Source organism: Sus scrofa, chromosome X (genome assembly GCF_054392235.1).
Source record: "Sus scrofa isolate SSC_HxYL_T2T_F1_AM1 chromosome X, Sscrofa_HxYL_maternal_Yorkshire_Landrace_v2.0, whole genome shotgun sequence".
NCBI classification, from domain to species: domain Eukaryota; kingdom Metazoa; phylum Chordata; class Mammalia; order Artiodactyla; family Suidae; genus Sus; species Sus scrofa.
In genome coordinates, this window is record NC_139401.1 from 106676804 (window position 1) to 106700445 (window position 23642).

Below are 23642 nucleotides of genomic sequence, written 5' to 3' on the forward strand. Positions count from 1 at the left end.
GTACTAAATATCTGAAGCCATTATACATTAGATAAATAGCTCGGCTTTTTCCGTTTTTTCCATTTATAAACAGTGTGAAAAATCTTCAGTTCCCAATAATATAGTGGCCGAGGAAGCTACCAAACCGTCCTGCTGTGAAATATCTAGAAATGCAGACTTTTATTTTAAAGGCTGACTTTTGAATGCTTAGCTGAACTCTCCTAAAAGTAAAAGAAATCACCAGAGACCAAACATGGAGAGGAACCTGAAAAGCAGGGACTGAGCAGATGACCTAATACTACAACAGCCTTGGCCTATCTGTGGGTCTCCTTTAACTAGAATCTTGAATTTTAATGGTCACGTATGTAGAAAAGACAAAAGTCATGGCTCATACAAGGCAAGGAGTTGCAAACAAGACCTTGGGATAAATCTGGTACGTAAAAGACTACACTCTCATTAAAAGGGTAGATAAGATAAAAATCTACACACAAGCACGGAGTGACTGAAAGTAATAGTTTGTGAAAAAATTTAAACTTCATATTAAAGTAGATATACAGGGAAATTTCCTCAGCCTGATAAAGGATGTCTACCAAAAACCAACAGTAAACACCATATTTACTATAATAACACGAGAAGTACTCTTTTTGGGGGGGGGGGTAAGACCACACCTCTGGCATATGGATGTTCCCAGGTTATGGGGTCGAATGAGTGCTGCAGCTGCTGGCCTACACCACAGGCACAGCCACACCAGGTCTGAGCCTTATCTGTAACCTGCACCAGAGCTCACGGCAAAGCCAGATCCTTAACCCACTGAGCAGGGCCAGGGATCGAACCTGCGTCCTCATGGATACCAGTCAGGTTTGTTACTGCTGAGCCACAACGGTAAAGTTAGAAAAAAGATATGGCTGTCCTCTATGTTTCTGTTCAGTATTTTGCAGGAGGATCCCAGTAGGACAATAAAATCTAAAAGTTGGAAAAGCAACAAAACCATTTATTTGTATTTGCATAGATATGACTTTCTACATCAAAAATATAGGAGAAGCTACTGACAAACTGATATAATTAATAAGCGCTCTGTAAAACTGATATGGAAAAGCAAAGTAACTAAAATCGTAAAAATAATCTTTAAAATGAAGAATAATGTTGGGGGCCTCCCCACATGCAAGACTCACTTTAAGTCTACAGTAATCAAGGCAGAAACACACATATTAATGGAAAAGAATTGGGAGTCCAAAAAGAGTCATATGCTGGGACAACTGAATATCTACATGGGAAATGATAAACTTGGATCTCTACTTCATATCATACTGAAAAATCAATTTAAAATGGACCAGAGAACTAAATATAAGCGCTCAAATCTAAAATCCTTCAAAGAAAACAGAAGTGAATCTTCATGATCTTGGGTAGGGCAACATCTTGGTTTTTTTAGCTAAGACAGATACTGCACCAATGAAAAAAGAATAGGAAAACTGAATTTCACCAAAATTTTTTAAAATTTTGTTTTTCAAAGGAAGTGATGTCTCCAACAGACTGGGAATATTTGCAAGCCATACCTCCGGAAAAGGACTTGTATCCACAATATATAAAGAATTATTATAACTAAATAAGACAACCCAATTAAAAAATGGGTAAAGGGCATGGATATATGAGACCAAGAAGCCCTTGGAAAGATGTTCAAAATGATTAGTCATTAGGGAAATGCAAAGAAAAGCTTCAACATCACTTCCTAAGCACCAAAATGGCATCAATAAAAAGCCAAAACAATAACAAGTACTGACAAAGATGTGAAGAAAATGGAATCCTCTTACACCACTGGTGGGAATGTAAAATGGTAGAGGCATTCGGAAATTTGGAAATTTCTCAGAAAGTTAAACACACAGTTACCATATTACCCAGTCATCCTTATCTTGTTTTTTTGGGGTTTTGTTTTGTTTTGTTTTTTGCTATTTCTTGGGCCGCTCCTGCGGAATATGGAGGTTCCCAGGCTAGGGGTTGAATCGGAGCTGCAGCCACCGGCCTATGCCAGAGCCACAGCAATGCTGGATCCGAGCCGCGTCTGCAACCTACACCGCAGCTCACAGCAACGCCAGATCATTAACCCACTGAGCAAGGGCAGGGACCGAACCCACAACCTTATGGTTCCTAGTCGGATTCGTTAACCACTGCACCACGACGGGAATTCCTTTGTTTTGGGGTGGGTTTTTTTTGGTTTTTTTGTTTTTTTTCCAGTCATCCTTATCTTAACTCAAAATGCGTCATGGACCTAAAGGTAAAACAATACCATAAAACTTACAGAAGAAAAAAAACAGGAAAAATGTTTTGTGATCCGAGGTTACACTAAGAGCCCTTGGACATGATACCAAAAAGATAATCCATAAAAGAAAAAAAATTGATAAAATGAACTCCACCAAAATTTGAACTTTTTTTCCTCCAAGACAATGATCAAATAATAAAAAGAAAAGCTGAAGAGTAGGAGTAGATATTTACAAACCTCATATCTGACAAAGAACTTGTAGCCAGAATATAAAGAACTCTAGAAACTCAACAATAAGAAAATAATCAACCCAATTTTTAAAAATGGGTACAAATATTTTAAGAGACACCTTACCAAAGAAGATATACAAATGGCAAATATCTACACAAAATGACACTGATCATTAAGGAAATGCAAATTTAAAACACAATGATGAATTTCGACATACCTCTCAGAATGGCCAAAGACCAAAACAAAGAAAAATAAAAACTAGGACAATACCAAGTGTTGACAAGGATGTAGAGCAACTGGAATTATTACACTTTACTGATAGGAATACAAAACGTTATAGTCACTTTATAAGAAATGATTACACTACTATGTAAAGTTAAATGTCACAAGACATGTTTCCTTGAAAACTCCATCTTGTCCTTCTTTACTTTATCCCATCTTCTTGTCTTACTTTATCCCATCTTCCTTCTTGGAAAAACAGTCACAGTGCTGGTAAATGACTTAAGAGCAAAGACCTAAAGGCATAAGTGACTTAAACTTAAGAACTGTTATGTGCCTAGAGGTCAGAGTAAGAGCTTAACCCTTTACCACCTAAGTGGCTTTTTAAATAGTAAAAGAACTTATATAATAGTAAACACCCATAGCCACTCCTCACTTGATCTCACAATAAAAGCAGTGTGGTTTCTTGAGGCAGGGCGCTCTTGGTCCCTGAGACCTTGAGTCCCCCGGCTCCCACCTTTACTAAAGACAAATGTCTCTGTGTCTTATTTTATGTTAACTATTTTTCCTTAAGTTCCACAGCACCCGTTCTTCAGCCCCATCCTGCTGAGCTGGCCCCGGCAGTTAAACATATTTATCCTAAGAGAAATGAAAACAAACTCCCACAAAATAATGTATGTGAACATTTATAGCATCTGTATTCATAATCACCAAAACCTGGAAACAAATGTCTTTCATCTAGTTAATGAATTATACCACACCTGTACAATGGAATCCTGCTGAGCCATTAAAAGTAATGAACTATTAATAAACGCAACAACACGGATAGACCTTGCTAAGTGAAAGGACCCAGATTCCAAAGGATAAATAGAGTAATTCCACTTATATGATATTTTGCAAATGACAAAACTATAGCGACAAAACAGATAAGCGATTTCCAGAGGATGGACATGAAAAGAAGGGTTGACTAGAAAAGGGCAGAATGAGGGAATTTAGGGGAGTGATAAAAATGTTCTATATCCTGGGTGTAGTGGTGGTTCCACAACTGTATGAATTTTTACCACTTCACAGAACTCTACACCAAAGAAAAGTGATTTTTACTTTATGCAAATTTTTAAATAGGATTTATCAAGATTGTAAGAATTACAAAGAGACGAAAAACTAAAATATTAATTGTATTCTGAAACATTTGCAAGCAAGAATTAGGAAATAATTTTTAAAAGATATTTACAATAGTAATAAAAAAACTATAAGGTACCTAGAAATAAAACAAAATATGTGTTATCTTTATAGAGGAAATTATAAAACTTCCTTGACTCATAAATAAGACTTCCATTAGTGAAGAAATAAAACACTGACCTTAAATTCAATACAAGTCCAATCAAAATCCCAAAATGAGTTTTCACAAACCCTGATAAGCTGATTCTAAAATTCGTATTATGGCCAAGAACCTTTTAAAGGAAAACAAGTGAGGAGACTCACCCTAACAAATGCCAAACTTATTTTTAAAAGCTTTAGTAATTAAAAAATTGTGATATTAGCACAGTGGTAGACCAAGGAACCAATGGAACAGAATATGAAGCAAAGAAACAAACCCACTCTATGGAAACTTGGTGTATGAGAGGCGCACTGCTACTAATAAATGTAATACAGTGGACTCTTCAGGAAATGGTTCTCAGATAACTCCTTCACTACATGGAAAAAAAACTTTATAACCAGATCCCCACCTGACAACACTGATAAAAATTAGTTCCTAATGGATTAAAATTTTCAAGGTTAAAAGAAAAACTAAAAACTTGGCAGGCCTACGCCATAGCCTCAGCAACACCAGATCCAAGCAGCACCAGATCCTTAACCCACTGAACGAGGCTAGGGATCAAAGCGGCATCCTCATGGATATTATCGTGGGTTCTTAACCCGCTGAGCTACAATGGAAATTCCCATTCTGGAACCAATTAGATTATAAATAACCCTTACGTGTTGTCTTTTCCTTTGAACTGTTCCAGCATAATGTGTCACGCACGCGGTACTCGGCCACGCCACTTATTTTTATGTGCCTATGCTTGATCGGGCCCACTAGACTGCATTATTATTTTTTCCAGTTAGATCTTGTCTTGCTCTAGAAAGGATTTAAGATGGTTTGGGCAGATGGTAAACATCCCAAGGCACCATGCACAGTACCCCACAAAGGACCTAAATTACACGTTCCGTGAGAGTAAGAAAGAACCGTGACTGTTTTGTTCATAACTGTCGAGTACCCAGGGGATTCTGTAGTACTTAGTAGGCACCCAGTGACCATTCAGTGTTGACGACATGACTGGGCTGGATAATCGTATTTATAATGACGACTGCTGCTTCCAGGTACAAAATACTAGTTGAGACCTGGAGAATGAATCAGGAAGAAGAGATACATATCAGAAGCTCCGCAGCCCACACTATTAGCTCCCCCAAAGATTAACATTCTGGTTGCAAACCATCCTTGAAAACCTGCTGCGCACCTTTTATTTCAAAGTAAGCTTGATAGTTAACACTGATCGAGTGCTCGATGTGAACAGGTGCCATGCTAAGCATGCTGCTTGCATGATTTAATTTTCCTGACAGTCCTGTGCCGCAGGTACTAGGATTCTCGCAAATTACAGATGAGGAAACTGAGAGGTTATAGAACCCTACCTACCGGCCGAAGTTGATGAATAGGCAAGCCACCTCTGGGAAGCATGACATCAGAGCTTGCACTATTAACTACCCTCTGACCACATGGAAAAGATAATGATGGATTCAAACAGGTACATTTGAATAAGGTTACTGTCTCGTTCTAAGTCATCAATCAAGTTAAAGAATTCCATCACTCATTTGCAAATTGCTTTGTATTTGTAGAACTGCAAACACTTGACTATGCCTCGGGTGCTTTCAAGTGGCCTATTTGATTTTTTTTTTTTCCCCCAATCCCCAACATCAGCTACGAGAGGGAGGGGTCATCAGTATTCCCATTTGGCAGGTGAGAAAGTTGAAAACCAGAGAGATGAAGTACCTTGCTCAAAGGCACACAGCTAGCAACGGGGAGAGCTTAGTTTTAACTCCAGGTCCAGCTGTTTTATCCCATGAACAGAGCTGCTCATCTCAGACACATTTAGAGGTTATAAAGTCTTCCATTTACCATATGACAGAAGTCCTCATAACTTATCATTGCGATGTATTAACTAATATCCGAGCAACCGAAATAAGGTGAAGCCAGTTCTATGCCATTTAGTATCTGGAGACTCTAACTCCTCTGTTTAGGTGTCTGGTCAATGTTTACTATAATTCAGTTACCTTTCAGTAGCATAAAATATCAAGTTTCCCATAAAGCCCAGCACAGGCCAACATACAAAGTAAATGTCCAGAACATGTCATTAGAGCTGACAGACCTCTTTAGACCAACTGAGAAAAAAGGCAGCACCCAAAAGACCATATTTACCATTAACTGTAAATATTCTAGAGAGAATCAAAGTGGTAGTTATTTATGGTCTGAGACTGCTTATAGATTTCTGGAAATATTGACTTTTTGTGAAATTCTTTGTGGCTCACTGACTTCTCTTAATATACCTATTAAGGTATCTATAGAACTATAATTATAGCCACTATATCTTGTTTATGCAATATTCAATTACTAACATGGCATGCCATTTATCTCAATAATTATCTCAATAATTATTCTATTAACTCGAAATGAGTTCTTAAATCAATCTATATGCGGGAAGTTTCCCCCGCATTGCACCCGTGTGTCGGTGTCCATCATCTGTTTATGGAACTAGCTCCCTTGGAGGGTGTTATAAGTCAGCCTGCTGGAAATTATAGAGCATTGGAACGGAGAATCAAGTCGTCACCGATTTTTGACATTGTTACTCAAGATCATTGGCAAGACGCTCTGCACACCAAAAACCACTCTATCTGTTCAGGCACTCAACCCTCCCACCCCCAACCTTCCCACAGATACTTAAACAGAACATACAGTCACAGCCAGGGCAGAAAAGGAGGCTGGTGCTGCTGGCCACTCATCCATATAGAGGGAGAAACATGGTTTACTTACGGCCTTTTGGGGGGGCAGTGGGGGCGGGGCATGCCAACAGTGCACAAAAGTTCCCGGGCCAGGGATCAAACCCGCACCACAGCAGCGACCCCAGCTGCTACAGCGACAATGCGAGATCCTTAACCTGCTGAGCCACCAAGGAACTCCCTTAAGTACTTCTTTAGAGTCCTAACCGGTGTGCTATTCTGCTAAGAATTAGCTACCTTGAACGTCAGTGCTTGAGGGGAGCCTGGGAATTCACGAGGGTTTAAGGAACAGTGGGAGAGACTTGGGGTAAATGTACTGGGCTTTTTTAATAGGGTTGCAACAGCTGGAGCAAGAGGGAGGGAGGGCAGCTAAAATGCCTGATGGAAGCAAAGAAGCTGCTGCCTGGCAGACCCAAGCCAAGAGAACAGGTGTGGGCTATCTGCACTTGCACTCTATATGCAAACAGATTATTACCCCCTTCCGCTCCGTGCCTCACATTCATTAAGAAACTGGGGAAGATATATTAAGTACCAGTCATTCCTTTAATACCAGCAGTAATGGCCAGACCATGAAATTGCATGGCTCTTTCAAGTATCATAAAAAGGGTATTAAATTTATAGTCAAGTACAAATTAGGAAAAATTTTTAAGGAGCCTGGCTCAGAGCCCACCTTAGATGGAAGAATCTTTCACCACCTCCCCAGAATGGGAACATTTAACCACTGGGTCACTCTCCTGAGCCTCAGTTTCCACATTTGTACAAAACTATCATTGGACTAGGCCAGTGTTTCTCCAAGGGGGCTGCAAGAAGCACCTGCATCAAAATCACTTGGGTGGGAGCTTATGGAAATTAAGATTCATAAGACCCTCGGAAGATCTATAGAGTCAAAAACAGAGGCCAAAGCCGTGGAATCTGCATTTTGAACACATCTCTTTCCCTTCTGCCCCCCAATGGCTCTGACATACATTTAGTGAGTTGGAAAGACACTTCACTTCATATGGAATTATGTTCATATTGTTACCTTTTTCTAGACTGCACATCCCTCCAACTTGATCCGTAGATGTCCTGCCTGTGTTTCGAGGCTCAGCTCAAATGCCGCCTCCTCTCTGAAACCCTCCTTTATCCACTTCTCTGACAGATGCCACCTCTCCTGTTGCTACGGGGCAGGATAAGAGGAGGCACCGATGCTGGGAGAGATTTAAGTGTTATGTGCCCTGGGATGGAGCTCAAGGATGGGCTTTGAAGTTTGCACTGAAGTTTTGTGCCTGAGTGTCTTCATTTGAGTTTCAGTTGCTATAAGAACTTTGAACAGTGTAAACCAATAACTAGGACACCTACGGTCTTAGTTCATTCAGGTTGCTATAGAAAAATACTAGAAATTGGGTGGATTACCAGCAATAGAAATTTATTTCTCATAGTTCTGGAGCTTGGAAGTCTGAGATCAGGGTGGCAGCGTGGTTGGGCTAGGGCCCTTTTCTGGGGCACAGATTTCTCCAGGCATCCTCCACTGAGCAACAGAGCTCTGTGGAGTCTTATTTTAAAAAAAAAAAGTGCACTAATCCCATTCATGAGGGCCCCATCCTCATGATCTAAGCAGATCACCAAGGCCCCATTCTTTTTTTTTAAATTACAGTTGATGTACTTTTCTTTTCCTTCTTGTTTTTTGTTTTTTAGGGCATACCCACAGCATATGGAAGCTCCCAGGCCAGGGATAGAATCAGTGCTGCATCTGCCAGCCTACAACACAGCCACACAGGATCCAAGCTGAGTCTGCGACCTACACCATAGCTCACAGCAACACCAGATCCTTAACCCACTGAGTGAGGCCAGACATTGAACTCTCATCCTTCTGCATACTTGTTGGATTTGTTTCCCCTGAGCCACAATGGGAACACCAAGAGTTGATTCACATTGCTCTGTTAATTTCTGCTGAATAGCAAAGTGACCCAGTCATACATACATTCCTTTTCTCATTATCTTTCATCATGTTTTAAGGCCCCATTATCTTTCAATACCTTCACCTTAGGGCTTAGGATTTCAACACATGCATTTGGGCTGGAGGTGGTGGTGGGGGCACACAAACATTTACCATAGCACCTACACTGAGCCTCTGATTGCCAAGAACAGTGAATTACAACCCTTTAGAAGCTATGGTTGGGAAGGATTCTAGTATCCACTTGAGGGAAGAATATGAATCCAAAGGATACCAAAAGGCTGCCAAACAGACAGCTGCACACATGTAGTTAAGAAAGGGAGGTAATACCCAATAAGGTGAATTAATAGGGAACTCCCTAATGGATCCTATGCAGTTGGAAGACAGGAGAGGAAGATGGGGGCTGGTGAGAGGTGTGAAGTTTGGGTTGCATTAAAATTTTTAAGTTCACTAGGTGGAAGACACTCAATCGATGTTTCTCAGAGTATAGTTCGAACATCTGCATCACAAACATGTGAGGCACTTATTTTAAAAGTATTTCTCTATGAATCTGGATCTCTAGAGCCCAGGGGCCAGCATCTGGGACCACCACCACCAGATCAGCTCCCCCTAAGTCTTGACAATTCACTCTTCTACTTTCTCATTATACTAATTCCAGGGGCTTTGAGAGAACTGCAAGAAGCACAAGCCACAAGAATTCTTGACCAGAAGACGCCCAAGGCCCAGGGGAGAATTCCAATCTCTCTACGGAGGGAGAGAGATTCAGATAAACCCAACCATCAGGGATCACAACGTCCTGGTTTATTTTCAGTCCCTTTCGTATTAACTGTTAATATCTTCACACACACACACACACACACACACACATACACACAGAGAAATTCAAACAAACCAAGTGTCTCAGTCGAGGACATTCTGCCTTTGTTAATTCTGCAGGAATGGCAGACTGCTATTGCTTATTTTTCCAGAGACCCTCAACTATTTTCTGAATAAACCTCCCCTGTGCAGTGAAATCGTCAAGCCCAGGCTCCCCTATGGACTTTGCTAATTTATGCCAGCAGACTCGCCATCTGCACCCACAGGTCTGCATGCAAACTACCTCCCTAACTCTGGTTCATTCTCAGTTATCAAGCCAGGTGTCTCGTATTCCCAATGCCTCCTAGAGCCTGCTTACCAGAACACCAACACTCCAAATCTGTATCTCCATGCAGAGAGAGGCAGGCAGCAGCTGAAAGTATCTGGGCTATTCAAACAGCTCTACCTCACAGAGGCACACATGCGGCTGCCTAACACGAAGCACATTTTTAGGTGTCCGATGCACCTTCTAGAGAGAAATGCTATGCAGGAGGAGAGTATAGTACGATTCTTTCCGGTTACAGATAGAATCCATTCTAATAAGCTATCACCATGGCATCTGCAGGCACTTCCATACCATGGTGGGGCCCACTCCCAGCCATCAAGACAATCCCAAGCCAGAGTCAAGACCTTTGCCACCTCCATCCATCCCTCTATCCATTCAACAAGTATTTATTCCACTACTCCCCAAGTCCTATTCTAGTTGCTGTGATTCAACAATGAGCCAAACAGAGTCAAGTGGCTGCCCTCTTGGGGAGGGGAAATGGATAATAAATACGAAGTCAAGGAAAATCATTTCACCTAGCAGTATGCAAATGCTATGCAGAAAATAAAACAGAGCAACCAGGGGACGAGAAAATGATACTAGGTCCTTGAGAAAGGCCTCTCTGAGCTGGTAACCCTTGAACTGAAACCTGCCACCAACTGGCAGGACCAGAGACACAGAGAGAGGTGGAATAGCAAATGCAACGACCCTGAAGCAGGAAAGAGCTGGGTCTGGCTGAGGAATAACACGGAGGCCAATGTGGCTCTCATGGAGCAAGTAGAGGAGAAAGGGCCTGGAGATGAGGACAGTCAAGAAGACAAAGCCAGACTGTGGAGGCCTCTGTGGGCGGTGAAGGGGTCCAGGGCTTATTCTAAGCACAACGGGAAGACAGGAGCCTGTGTAAACACGAGACCTGAAGAAATATTTGCCTTCTCATTGGTAGCAATAGTTACTGTGTATTGAGCCCCTGCCAAGGGCTGAGACGCTTGAGGAGACATCATGGAGTCTGGACCTCTGGACAAACCTGAATAATGAAACTGCTCCCAGATGAGGCAATGCAAACACAAGGTCACACAGCTAATAAGCGCTCAGGCCGGAAGCCAAAGCTATGGCTGTCTGACTCCAAAGTCAAAAGCTACTAATCACAATACAGAGTAAGAGATTTTGTCCAACGAAAGTCTACCCAAGTGAGAGGAAATGTGTGAGTTACCACTTAGGAGAGAGACGCTTTTCTGTATGCCAGGAACTGAAATCAGTTCATCCTCACCATCACCCTATGAGGGGGCTATTATCACATCCTTATGCCACTGTGCAGGAGGGGATCCTGTGGCTGAGAGAGGCTAAGGACCCCTGGTAGCAGAGGTAAGAAATTCAAACGCAGACCCGTGTCACTCCAAAGCATATACCAAAACGATTTCCTCCACAATGCCAAATGTCCCCTGTCTTGTTCTTAGGATTATCTTCATTTAAATATCATCCCAGTTTTGTTCTGTTTTCTTTTTTGGCTGCCCCATGGCATGTGGAGTTCCTGGGCCGGGGATCAGATCCGAGCCACAGAGGCACAGCTTTGGCCTGCCGGACCCTTAACCCACTGTGCTATGTGAGGCGGGGCTCGAACCTGCATCCCAGGGCTCCAGAGATGCCACCAATCCCACTGCACCACAGCAGGAACTCCCATCCTAGTTTAGAAACGTTGTTCCCTTATGCACACTCAACGAGAGCTCTGGAGGGACAACAAGTATCCTATAACAGAGCTGCAACAGTGTAGAAGGCAAGGTAATATTCTCAAGCCAGCCCTCTTCTCTGGCCCTTTGCAGGCAGAGGACACTGCACCAACTGTATGAGGATAGGAAGTGGCACGAATTTATTTATTTTTTTTTTTTGGTATATCTGTGCCTGAGGGACAATAACTCTTCTGTGTCAGGTCTCAATAGGAAAGATGCTCTCTGGTCAGTCTGTAATGTCTGTAACTGTACACGGATGCTGAGATGCAAGCATCCAACGATACTGTGCCCTGAACAGCCTCTGGAATCCACCCCTCCCCACATGCCCTAGGACTCCTGAAAACCCTATTAGGGAAAGAGAAGAGGAGGAAGAGCGACCCTGACGCTGTTGAATAAGTTGAAGGTTTGAGGCAGTTAGGACTTAAACATTAAAAAGCACTCGAGGAGTTCCCGTTGTGGCGCAGTGGTTAACAAATTCGACTAGGAATCATGAGGTTGTGGGTTCAATCCCCAGCCTTGCTCAGTGGGTTGAGGATCCGGCGTTGCTGTGAGCCGTAGTGTGGGTTGCAGATGCGGCTTGGATCCCGAGTTGCTGTGGCTGTGGTGTAGGCCGGTGGCTATAGCTCCGATTAGACCCCTAGTCTGGGAACCTCCATATGTCACAGGTGCAGCCCTAGAAAATGCAAAAAGACGAGGGGGGAAAAAAAAAAAGCACTCGACAACGAAATATTACCCAATCATAAAGAGGAATGGAGTTCTCGGACATTCCCTTATGGCATTGCAAGTTAAGGACTCGGCATTGCCCACAGCTGTGATGCAGGTTGCAATGGTGGCGTGGGTTTGATCCCTGGCCTGGGATCTTACACATGCCATGGGTGCAGCCACCCCAGCCCCGCCCCCGCCAAAAAAAGGAATGAAGTTCTAATACCCACTACATCATGAATGAACCTTGAAAACATTGTGCTAAGTGAAATGTCAGGCACAAAATGCCACAGATAACATGATCTTCTTTAAATGAAGTAGCCAGAATAGGTCATGTTATAGAGACAGAAAGATTCATGGTTGCCTAGGACTGGAGGGGTTACGGGGAATATGGGGAGTGACTGCTAATGAGTTTGGGTTTTTTTGGTTGTGTGTGTGTGTGTGTGGTTGTCCTTTTAGGGCCGCACCGGTGGCATATGGAGGTTCCCAGGCTAGGGGTCTAATCGGAGCTACAGCTGCTGGCCTACACCACAGCCGCAGGAACGCTGGATCCTTAACCCACTGAGTGAGGCCAGGAATCAAACCTGTAACCTCATGGTTCCTAGTCGGATTTGTTTCCACTGCACCACGACGGGAACTCCCAAGTTTGGGTTTCTTGAGGGAGCAGGGGCATGACAGAAATATTCTGAAATCAGTTGTAACAGTTGGACAACATTGAGAGTATACTAAAAACCACTGAATTTCATATATAAAAAGGTGAATGTTAGGAGTTTCCTAGCAATGTGGCACATTAAGGATCTGGCACTGTCACTGCAGTGGCTCAAGTAGCTGCTGTGGTACAGGTTCACTCCCCGGCCCAGGAACTTCCACACTGCCACAGGTGCAGCCAAAAAAAAAAAAAAAAGTTAGTTTTATGGTATGTGAATTATACCTCAATAGAGTTGTTATAAAAAGTATACATTTGGGGGAGTATGGCTCAGTGGTTAGTGAATCCGACTAGGAACCATGAGGTGGCGGGTTCGATCCCTGGCCTTGCTCAGTGGGTTAAGGATCCAGCATTGCCATGAGCTGTGGTGTAGGTCGCAGACAGGGCTCGGATCCCGCGTTGCTCTAGCTCTGGTGTAGGACAGCGGCTACAGCTTCGATTAGACCCCTAGCCTGGGAACCTCCATATGCCATGGGAGTGGCCCTAGAAATGGCAAAAAGACCAAAAAAAAAAAAAAAAGTATACATTTTGCAGAGATAATACTATGTATTACATATATTTATGTATATATATATATTATATATTCATATGTATATATTTATAAAAATACATTCAACATCTATAAAAGTCTCAGAAGCTGTCTAAACAAAAGCAAGTACGGCTGGTAGGACCCAGGCCACACAAAAACTTCCTCCTGACCATGATTTCTTTTCCTCTTTGGGCTTCTCTTTCCCTTAAGTGTCCTGACAAAGAATCTTCTTTCAATCCTCAAGAACACAAGGGATGCAGAGCTTCACGACTCGGACAGGAGAACCAGGCTCTTTCATCTGCTGGTAAACTCCGCCACCGGCCACTCCGTTTCCAGTCTCAGAGTTAAGAGAAAATGTGTTGGGCTGACAGAAGCTCTTGGAACCCCTAAGTTCTTATGCTAAAAATGTCCACGACACAACACACAGCATTGACGATGATGCTGATGGCATCGGTGGTAATAACTAGAACAGGGGCGAATAATTGAGGGCTCATGCTGTGCCAGGTGCTCCGTTAACTGCTTTATGTCTATTATCTCATGACTCTTCCCAGCTATCCTGGGAGACGCCTATCCACCCCATTTGACAGATGAGAAAAATGAAACACCGGAAGGTCAAAGGACTCACCCCATTCCAGGAAGCTGGTAAATGGGCCCAAGAAGAGGTCCGGTTATTCTGACACCTGATCTGTGTTTTTAGCCGCTACACTCTATACTACTTCCCTGCAGCCGCAGTAAGACTAACCAGAGTGATATTAGCTGAAACGTGTTGAGCATCTGCTCTATCCCAGGTATTCCCACCTATGGGGTAGGTGACATTCTTCATCTATCGTGTCGGAAGTGAGGAAACGGAAGCACAGAGAGGCTTGGTGACCTGCCCAGGATGTAGGGTGACCAACCACCCAAGAAAGTGGAAGAGGATGGAATCAATTCCAGGCAGTCACTCTGCTCTGCCACCTCCTCCTTTATCTGACACTCTGGTCTTTCCCTCCAATGGGGCAGATGCAGCACCTGCCTGACCTACAAAAGCCAAGAGCATTCGTAGTTCAGCCACCTCCACGCTGCAAAAGCAACCACCCCGGGGGCCTGGCAGTCTCCCCCTTCCCCTCACCCCACCCCCTGCATGCCCGCGGCTGGCGTCTGCACCACCCTCGTCCTTCTGGCCTGTGTGCGGAAGAGAGAGATTTTTCTCCCCCGACATAAATCATGCAGCAATAAGTACCTTGGCCAGATCCAAGTTGTACAAAGGCAGCTCTGCTTTTTTTCTTTCATGTATTTTGCACAACAGAGAGCCACTGGGGCAGGCAAATCCCCACTGCCTGGAAGCTGCAGCAGGAAGTTTTACAGGCCTCCTCATCTAATTAAGAAAAGGGGCTGAGTTTTCAGGGTCCAAAAAAAATCCCTCTGGTCTGAAATAGATCCATTTTATTAGGTGAAAAAAAGCTTCTGAAAATGAGGCATTAAATAAAACCGCTGATTGAATTTTATCACCCTAAGTAATTAGAAAATAAGAATGAATCTGATAATAGATTTTTAAATGATACTACCCTTCACACACAATAAATTTCTTTGATTTTTGTTCCCCTTCACATATACATTCGGATCTGTATAACTTACTTTAAAGCAAATACGTTCTTAATGTGAATGTTACAGTATCTCTTGTCGGATGTAAATCTAAAATATGCTCTGACATGAGGATAGATGCAGTGCCAAAATCAAGCAAGATTCGAAGGACAGTGAGGAGAAAGGCAAAGTCAACAGAAGCAAATCAAGATTCGGGGAGCTGCAAAGTCAAGGCAAAGGGAACAGCTAGGTCTCTGTAATCAGGGAAAATACCAGGAACCAGATCATCAACAGGAGCTTGATGCTGGGATAGAGTTTCATTGCCACAGATGTCTTTTACACACACGTGCACACACACACTGACGAGCCAGGAAATGGTCTCAATATACAAATTTGAACTGGACTTGAAAGGGTCAGCAAAGTAGCAGCAGCTGGCAATGGAAAGAGTGAGAAATCAATAGCTATAGCTGGGTTCTGATAAATGTCAAAAGGTCCTTTATTAAGGCGGTGTTGTTCTCAATTATGAATATGCATGGACAGGGCTGGTAGGCAACCGATGGTGTGAATGGCCCTTTCAACAGGGACCCAATGTCATTCTGGAGTCACTGAGCCAGGGATGGCACACAGGAACGCTGCTGTCAACAGCACCTGCTCTAGACTCTTCTCTCGTGTCGCTACATACTTCAGATGGTAGCCTTCAAAAGGCCAGACTGCATTAAGCACATCTTATACAATGCGGAATGCTTTCTTTCTAAAGCCCCTGATGGAAGGGAAAATGTTACTTTTGTGCCCTTTCAAAGAAATCTTGTATTATTTAAAGGCAGAGACAGTAGAACACTTGGCGTCACACTGGTGGCCCTGGAAAAGCCTTTCGGGAGACCTGGCCCGCCCGGTGGGGGGGAGCTAAGACCCTGATGGTCTCTCTGTTGTGAAAGCTGCCTTTCTGAAGGACATGTCTATTTGTACTGTGGTCTTGCCACATCCCATTTTTGTAACATCCCCTGCAGGAAATGCCGTAGAGGCTTTACTGACATGACATGGGGGAGGGGGAGGGGCAGTGACTGCTTCATGGGAATCTGGGGGTGCAGTTTCCTTTCGGGGTGATGAAAATGGTTTGTAACTGGATAAAGGGGATGGTTGTGCAACACCGTAAATGTACCAAATACCACCGAAATATATGCTTCAAAAAAGTTATGCGAACTTTACCTCAGTTTAAAAAAAAACAACAAAAAAAACTGTCATGTCAAATAAACCCTTACTTGATATCTGCTTCATGCCAGGTACCCAGGTATGGTGCTAGATTCTGCCTGCACAGGTCATCACAGTTCATGCTGGTTAAGTCCTTATAAGAGTCCAGGAAGCATTCTTTTGGGTTTTTCTTTTTGGCTGCACCCGCAGCTTGTGAAAGAAAGTTCCCAGGCCAGGGAACTGAGCCACCGCAGTGACAACGCCAGATCCTTAACCCACTGTGCCACAAGACAACTCTCTCCGGAAGCATTTTAAGCACTGAACGTTGTATGAACTAATTTTCTTCATCACAGCAACCCTCTGAGGAAGGTATTGTTTTTTCTTTCCATTTTACAGACAAGGAAACTGAGACCAAGGAATTGAACAGGACATCTTAGTAAGTGGTAAAGCCAGGATTTAGATCCACAACCTGTTCGGCTCCAGAGACTGTGCATTTCAGAATTATGCTCCATGGCCTCAGATGCAGACACTAGCCTCAGTGTCATAGTCAATTGGCAATGCGTGCCTACAGGGAAGGCATCCAAGGAAGGGCGGCGATCGGGGAAGTAGCCAGGAAGGGATGGCATGGGAGATGGATGCTAAAAGGGTAATCTCGGAGTGAGGCAAATCCAGAGTGTTTCAGATAGAAGGGGAGCTTCTGATATAAGCACGTGGGTATTACTAGAGTATGAAGAGGAAGTTAAGGGGTGGCAGGCTTCGGAGCGGAAAACGGTGACAGCTCATAGAGGCGTTCTCCTTTATGTCGCAGGCAGAGGAGAGCTATGGACAGGTTTTAAACAGGCGTGAGACAGAGCTGTGTTTTGCGAATATCATTCTGGAGGCTGCCAGGTAGTCAGAAGACGAAGGGACCCAACGGTGCAATGAGAAGGGGGTTGGCGGAGACCTGTGAGGCAGCTGTTGGACTAATCCAGGAGATGAACGACGACGGGGACAAACCATAGAAATGGTCATTGGCATCAAGAAGAATGGGTAGAGTGAACAAATATTTAGTCATTTAAATCAATAAGATTCATAATCTCAAAGCCTTGAAACTCAGAGCTGCCAGAAAGATCAAAGGCAAACCATGTCCCTTGATAAGAGGCACTTTTCTATTGTTCTCCGAGAAGTGTTAAAACATCACCATTTCTAAACAGAATTCAGGAATAGCTAGTCTGTTCTTCATTTGCAAGAGCTATCCCATTGAAATTCTAAATGCAAACAGTCTTTATAAAGCAGCGTTCAAGAATACCAAGTTTCTTTAGGAAAGAAACATCTAGATTCAGTGCATAAACAGTATTCAGAGACTTGAAAAGAGAATGGTTTGAAATGGATCTTAACAAATACACAATGCAGCATGTGGTTGTCTGGATTGCTTTGTCATCCTAACTGCATGTGGTTTCAAGATAGCAGGAATTAAAAGACCGTGCCAAAAGAGTTAGGTTTCATTGGGAAATGATCTTGGCATCCATCAGAAAGCAGATACTGAAAGTGGAGGAAAAAATTGATTTTTTTATTAGATTAACAAGTGGTGAATTGTTAATCAGTGGCCAAAAAAAAAAGTTCCCCATCTCTGATCCCTTTTCTTTGTCAAATTACCCATCCCTTTCACACTCAGGTAAGTAAACACCCTTTTGTCCTCATAATGTGCTTGAATATTTGGAGGTCACAAAAAGAGGTTTATTACAGCCTCCCATTTCAATGGATCTACAGGGTCACCAAAAACTGGAGATGTATTCAACAGGAAGCAACCGGAAAGTGATGGGAGATTAAATCTGGCTAAGGGTGCTTGCAGGTGTTATGGAGACTTCCAGCACAGTGAAGTCAAGGAGAAGAGGGTCCTCACGGGAGGCTGGAGGGATCACTGGGAGAGTCACTGCAGAGGCGCCATATAAACCACACGTAGAGCATGGGGAGACTGGGAGAAGAAGAGAAAGAAGGATGTATGAAGGAGAGGCAGTAGCAAGAATTCCAGAAGACTGGCCAGCTGACTGAGAGGTACTGACTCTAGGCAAGGACACAAAGGCACCTTTGGATGGGTAAGGTGGGACCAGATGACAGGTGGCTTGGAACACAAGGTAAACCTACCTGGTTGAGGTTTTCTTACTGGTGCAAGATCATCTCTCTCACACACTTTCTGCCCCAATGCCATACTTACCTAAAAACATACTTTTCTGGAAGTAGAATTAATGGTATGAAGGGACAGTCAAAACCGGAGACGTGGCCAAATTCCCAGGCTCCCCGCACCCCACCTCAACCCACCAAACAGACATGGGCTGTTCTGTGGTTCTTTCTATTCAGCAGGAGCTGGCTGCTGTCAGCAGTCTATAGGTGAATCTTAAAATGCCAGCTCAAGTCTGATCAATACCCCATTAGCCCAGTGGTGTCCCTGGGCAAGGAGGAGAGCAGCAGATCGTCTAAAGAAGGTCAGAGTTCATGGTGAAAATGGGAGGAGGGCATGCAGAGCAGTCTGTCCATACGCTCGGGTACATTGTTCATATGGCACAGCATGATCCCCAGAGAAGATTCTAGCATCTGTCGTTTATCAGCGCTTCCTTCTAAGGCAGAATTGAGAATCTAAGTCTCCGACCTCAGCCAAGCTACAGAAACCTCTGTGCTCCAGAGGCCGGCTGCTTCTGACAGGGGATGACAGCAGGGGACAGCGAACATCAAGTAGCCTCTGATCTCTGAGGAGCACCCGCTCGCCCTGCTCCCCAGCGCCTTCACACTGAGGCTCTGCAGCATGGCTGCCTACCTAGATCTATGGCACCTTCTTTAAGTGACTTACTAGTTTCTACCCCACCTACTTGGCTGGGCTCCAGGGCTAGTCCAGTCTTATCCTATTACCAACCATCTCCCTAAAATCCAAGGTTGGCTTTATGAAACACCAGAGGGATCACCCATCAGAACGCCAGCACCCTGCTACTAGAAGCCTACTCATAAATCCTGTCCAAGAGGAAGAGTCCAGGAGAAGAGAAGCAGAGTGGGTTTTTTTTCTCCACTGCCCCCAGAGCATACGCTTTTTTCACCAACCCAAACTTAAAGAAGTAACCCAAGACACTGAATCCTGCAGTTATCCAGTTAATCAGGCTGTGGATTTGTGTGTATGATGAGTCGAATCAAATCCTGCCTGCTAAAAAGAGCTCCATTTAGAAAGAGCTTAATATCAGCCTATGAGATACGATGTCATAATCCCAAGAAGTGGCCAGCCCCAAACTGGGGTGAGCAGGATAAAAAATAAATGTGTAAAAAGGCTTAAAAAGTAAACATGAAGTCTTTGGTATTTCGATGCAAATGGGCAGCCAGCCGATGCTGAGGCTTCTCAGGGCAAGATAGGTCGCTGAATGTGCAGTAGGATTCAAGGCAAACTGGCGTTGATACCCAGAGCTGAGCCGGAACAGCCCTACAGGCTGGGCCTGGGGAAATAATACAGGGAGATGATGCACTGGAGAGGGCTGAGGGGCCCCTGAGTGAAACAGCATTTAAGAAAGGAAATGGCAGAGTTCCTGTTGTGGCTCAGTGGGCTAAGAACCCGACTAGCATCCACAAAGATACGGGTTCAACCCCTGGCCTCACTCAGTGGGTTAAGAATCCGGCGCTGCCATGAGCTGTGGTGTAGGTCGCAGATGAGGCTCAGATCTGGCGTTGCTGTGGCTGTGGTATAGGCTGGCAGCTATAGCTCCGATTCGACCCCCAGCCTGGGAACCTCCATATGCTGTGTGTGCGGCCCTAAAAAAAAAAAAAAAAAAAAAAAAAAAAAAAAAAGAAAGAAAAAGAAAAAAGAGAGAGATGGCATCTCTGGAGGATAAGCCTACTTCCACCCCTTTCAACTTGTGGCTTCCAGAGTTCAAGTTAAAATAGCAGTGAAAACTCATTTGGAGGAAGTATTGTGTTTGGGGACTTTGAGGGAATGGGGGAGGCCTTAGGGCTCAATTTTATTACAGCTTGTGACATCACTATTTTAAGAACCTTCCACTGTATTTACTCTCCTTTAAAACATAGGGTCTTCCCCTCCCACCCTACCCCACCCCAAGCGATTTGCTAATAGTTGTTTGCAATATCCAAAAGACATAGCTATAATCAGTGAAACTGCTGGAGCTCTTTGCTTTGCTGATTCAGCAGATGTGCTTAAGATCTATAAAAATATAATGATCTTCTGTAAATAGTCAGGGCTGGCGGTTCCAAAAGAAATAAAAATAAAAGGTATAATCATTAATCATTTTCATATGCATTACTTGGTGGGGGTTGGAAATGAGCTGATAAATTAGCAGCTGAAATGCTATGCTGAGAAAATAAACGAAATACATGTTTCCTGCTATATTTGAAAGAAATGTTGGCATTACTAGTGTCCCCGGGATCCTCCCTAATAAGGAGAGATAACACACGAGGTAGCCCCCAACAGATTCACTGCTGGGACAACTGACAACTCATTTTGTGGGGAAAATAAGGAGACATTTGGCTAAGGACATGGATTTTCTTGGTGTCCATCAAATCAAGAGTTGGTCTAACTAGGAGGAGCTTTAGCCAGCTCTATAAAAAACCTATCGGGGTTCCGGTTGTGGCTCAGTGGTAACAAACCCGACTAGGAACCATGAGGTTGCGGGTTTGCTCCCTGGTCTCGCTCAGAGGGTTACGGATCCGGTGTTGCTGTGAGCTGTGGTGTAGGTCGCAGATACAGCTCGAATCCCATGTTGCTGGGGCTGTGGCGTAGGCTGGCAGCTGAAGCTCCAAATCGACCCCTAACCTAGGAATGTCCATATGCCGCGGGGGCAGCCCTAAAAAGACAACAATTTTTGTTTTTAATGAATGATTTTTAAGAACGGCTGGTAACTGTTTATAGACAATCTCCCTCTGTCCTTAGAAACGTGGCCCCACCTAAGTACATGAGCCCCATTGTCACCAAGTGCTAATGATCAAATCCTCAGCACTTCCTCCTGCTGACAAGTCATTTCTAGTCATCGTTCTTATTAAAGACATACGAATGGAGAATTAAATCACAGACACTGATGGATGTGAATGCCTGAACAGAAGACTCAATTCCACTTTCACATGTTAAGTAGAGAAACTCCATCTTATGCAGCTTTTTCATGAGAGCAAACAAAGAGGGATTTTGTTCTCCATCCCCACCCAAGCCCCACAGGCAGAGACCCGGGAGACCCTAAGTCACCAACAAGTTTGATTTTTAAAATCATAGCTAATTTGCACTTGGGGTGTATAGCAATGAGGCTGTGGTTATCAGAGCCGTCACTGCCTAAACATATTCTACTTCTAGATGGCCTTAATCTTCTGGTTGTAAATCAGAGAAGGAGAGCATTTCAGGGTGCAGGCAAATTACTTACCCAGTGACCAAAAAAATAAAAAATCCCCACTAGCGTTTTGGGCACTATCATCAAGAAAACGCCACCTAGCCAAATATCAGACTAAGCTGTAGAAAACAACATTCGTCTGGATCATAACACGCTACATTAATTATGCAAAGAGAATGTAAACACGCACAATAAAGAACAGCATCTGATTTAGGGTGTATGCACAGTTGAAATTAGCTCCATTTTTTTTCAGATAGACAATACGAAACCCATGAAAATGCACTTAGAAAAAGGAGGGGACTGTGTCACCATTGCAGCTTTAAGAGAAGTTACCCCCACCCTGACGACCCTATTAGCCCCTGACCCTGAAAGGTGGCCGGGGAAATGGCTTTCATCCCGACCTGGCAGTTGCACTCACCCCCCGCTTGCTCTGAGGAGATCACGCACTGAAGCTGCAAAGGGCCAGGAGTGGGACTCAAAGAGTCGGCCGCACCCTCAAGGAAAGTGATCGCCTTCTCTCCCTGAGGAACACAAGTCTCCATGAAATGAGAACGTGAGGAAAATTAGAAGAATTCTCAGGAGCAAAAATGCATGTAAATGCTCTATGTTTCTACTCTCTCCTAACGATTCCAAATGGCTTCTCACCTTCAAAACATCCACTGCGTTTGGATGAAGGGGTTGAAACGAAAATGGCTGCCTCCTTGGTAGCAATGCAGCAGGTAGCGTTGAAAGGCTCTCTCCTGCCTGGATCACACAGAGGAATCAAGAACCCTTTCTGTCACTGTTTCTTCCCTGTGACATCTGAGTTCGAATTTTTCATTTAAAAAGAGGGTTAGGGATTTGTGTCCGGTGCCCCCAACCTAGCCTTACTGGAGTGTTTTGTATTGTTTTGTTGCTTTGGTTGCTTTGTTTTGTTGGGGGCTTTTTTGGCAGACCTTGCCAAACAGACCACCTGCATCTGTCTGCATCAGAGATAAACGTCTATAGAGTCAGGGCACTTGCGGCTGAATAACTATTGCCTGGGTACAAGCATATTCCAGGTACCATCAACTCTTTCACACCATTAAATCAATCTTGCTGGTTTCCCTGACTACTTTGTCTTCCAGGAGACATTAACTTGGACACCAAATAGGGCCCTTTACTGCCAGGCTGTTTGAATACTGCATTATCATGCCTCTTAAAATGAGTTTTTATGAGAAACAGCTCTCTCCCCAACTGCCTATATGTTCTATACAGATTGTTGGTTTTACGAAGTCTACAAAATCAGACATATCTGTTGAGGGGGCACAGGGACGGTATTTACACACAAAGAAAGAAAAAAGAATTTAGATCCTCCCTTCATACCACATGCAAAATTTAATTCAAAATGGATCAAAGATCTACATATAGAGAGCCAAAAACTATGAATTCTTATAAGAAAACATAGCAAATAATCATAACCATGGGTTTGGCAACACTTCCTCAGATATACCACCAAGAGCACAAATAATAAAAAACAAAACAGACGAATTTGGTGTCTTTCATGTGTATCACATGACAACGTCATGAAGACAGCCAAGCGAATGAGAAAATATTTGCAAACCTCATATTTGATAAGAGACTTATATTAGAATATGTAAAGGACCATTACAGCTCAATAATAAAAAGATTCATATCACACCTAAAAAATAGGTCAACTAGGAATTCCCACTATGGAGTAGCACGTTAAGGATCTGGCATTGTCTCTGTGGTGGCACAGGTTTGATCCCCAGCCTGGCACAGTGGGTTAAGGATCCCATGTTGCCACAGCTGCAGCTCAGATTTGATCGCTGGCCTGGGATCTTTTATGTGCTGCAAGTGCAGCCAAAAGAAAGAAAAAGAAAAAAAAAAAAAAAAAAAAGGGTAAACTATCTCAATAGAGATATCTCCAAAGAAGACATAAAAATGGCCCAGAAAAGAGGCTCAACATCATTAGTCATTAGGGAAATGTAAATCAAAGCCTTTCTAACACTTCACGCCCACCAGAACGGCTAAACTCTAAAAGACAGACAACACTAAGTGTTGCTTGGGACATGGTACAGCATCTATAGAAAACAGTTTGGTAGTCTCTCAAAAAATTACACAGTTATCACATGACCCAGCAA

The 23642-nt window shown here is 43.5% G+C and overlaps 1 protein-coding gene across 1 annotated transcript in view; it reads right to left on the reverse strand.

Annotated features, from left to right (window-relative positions):
- LOC146394761 (uncharacterized) overlaps window positions 1-23642 on the reverse strand; it is a 278255-nt gene that overhangs the window by 185643 nt on the left and 68970 nt on the right. Inside the window, exon 3 of the mRNA XM_085006984.1 lies at window positions 21938-22040. Coding sequence (XP_084863110.1) covers window positions 21938-22040 — 103 coding nt within the window. The remainder of the gene's footprint in view (window positions 1-21937; window positions 22041-23642) is intronic.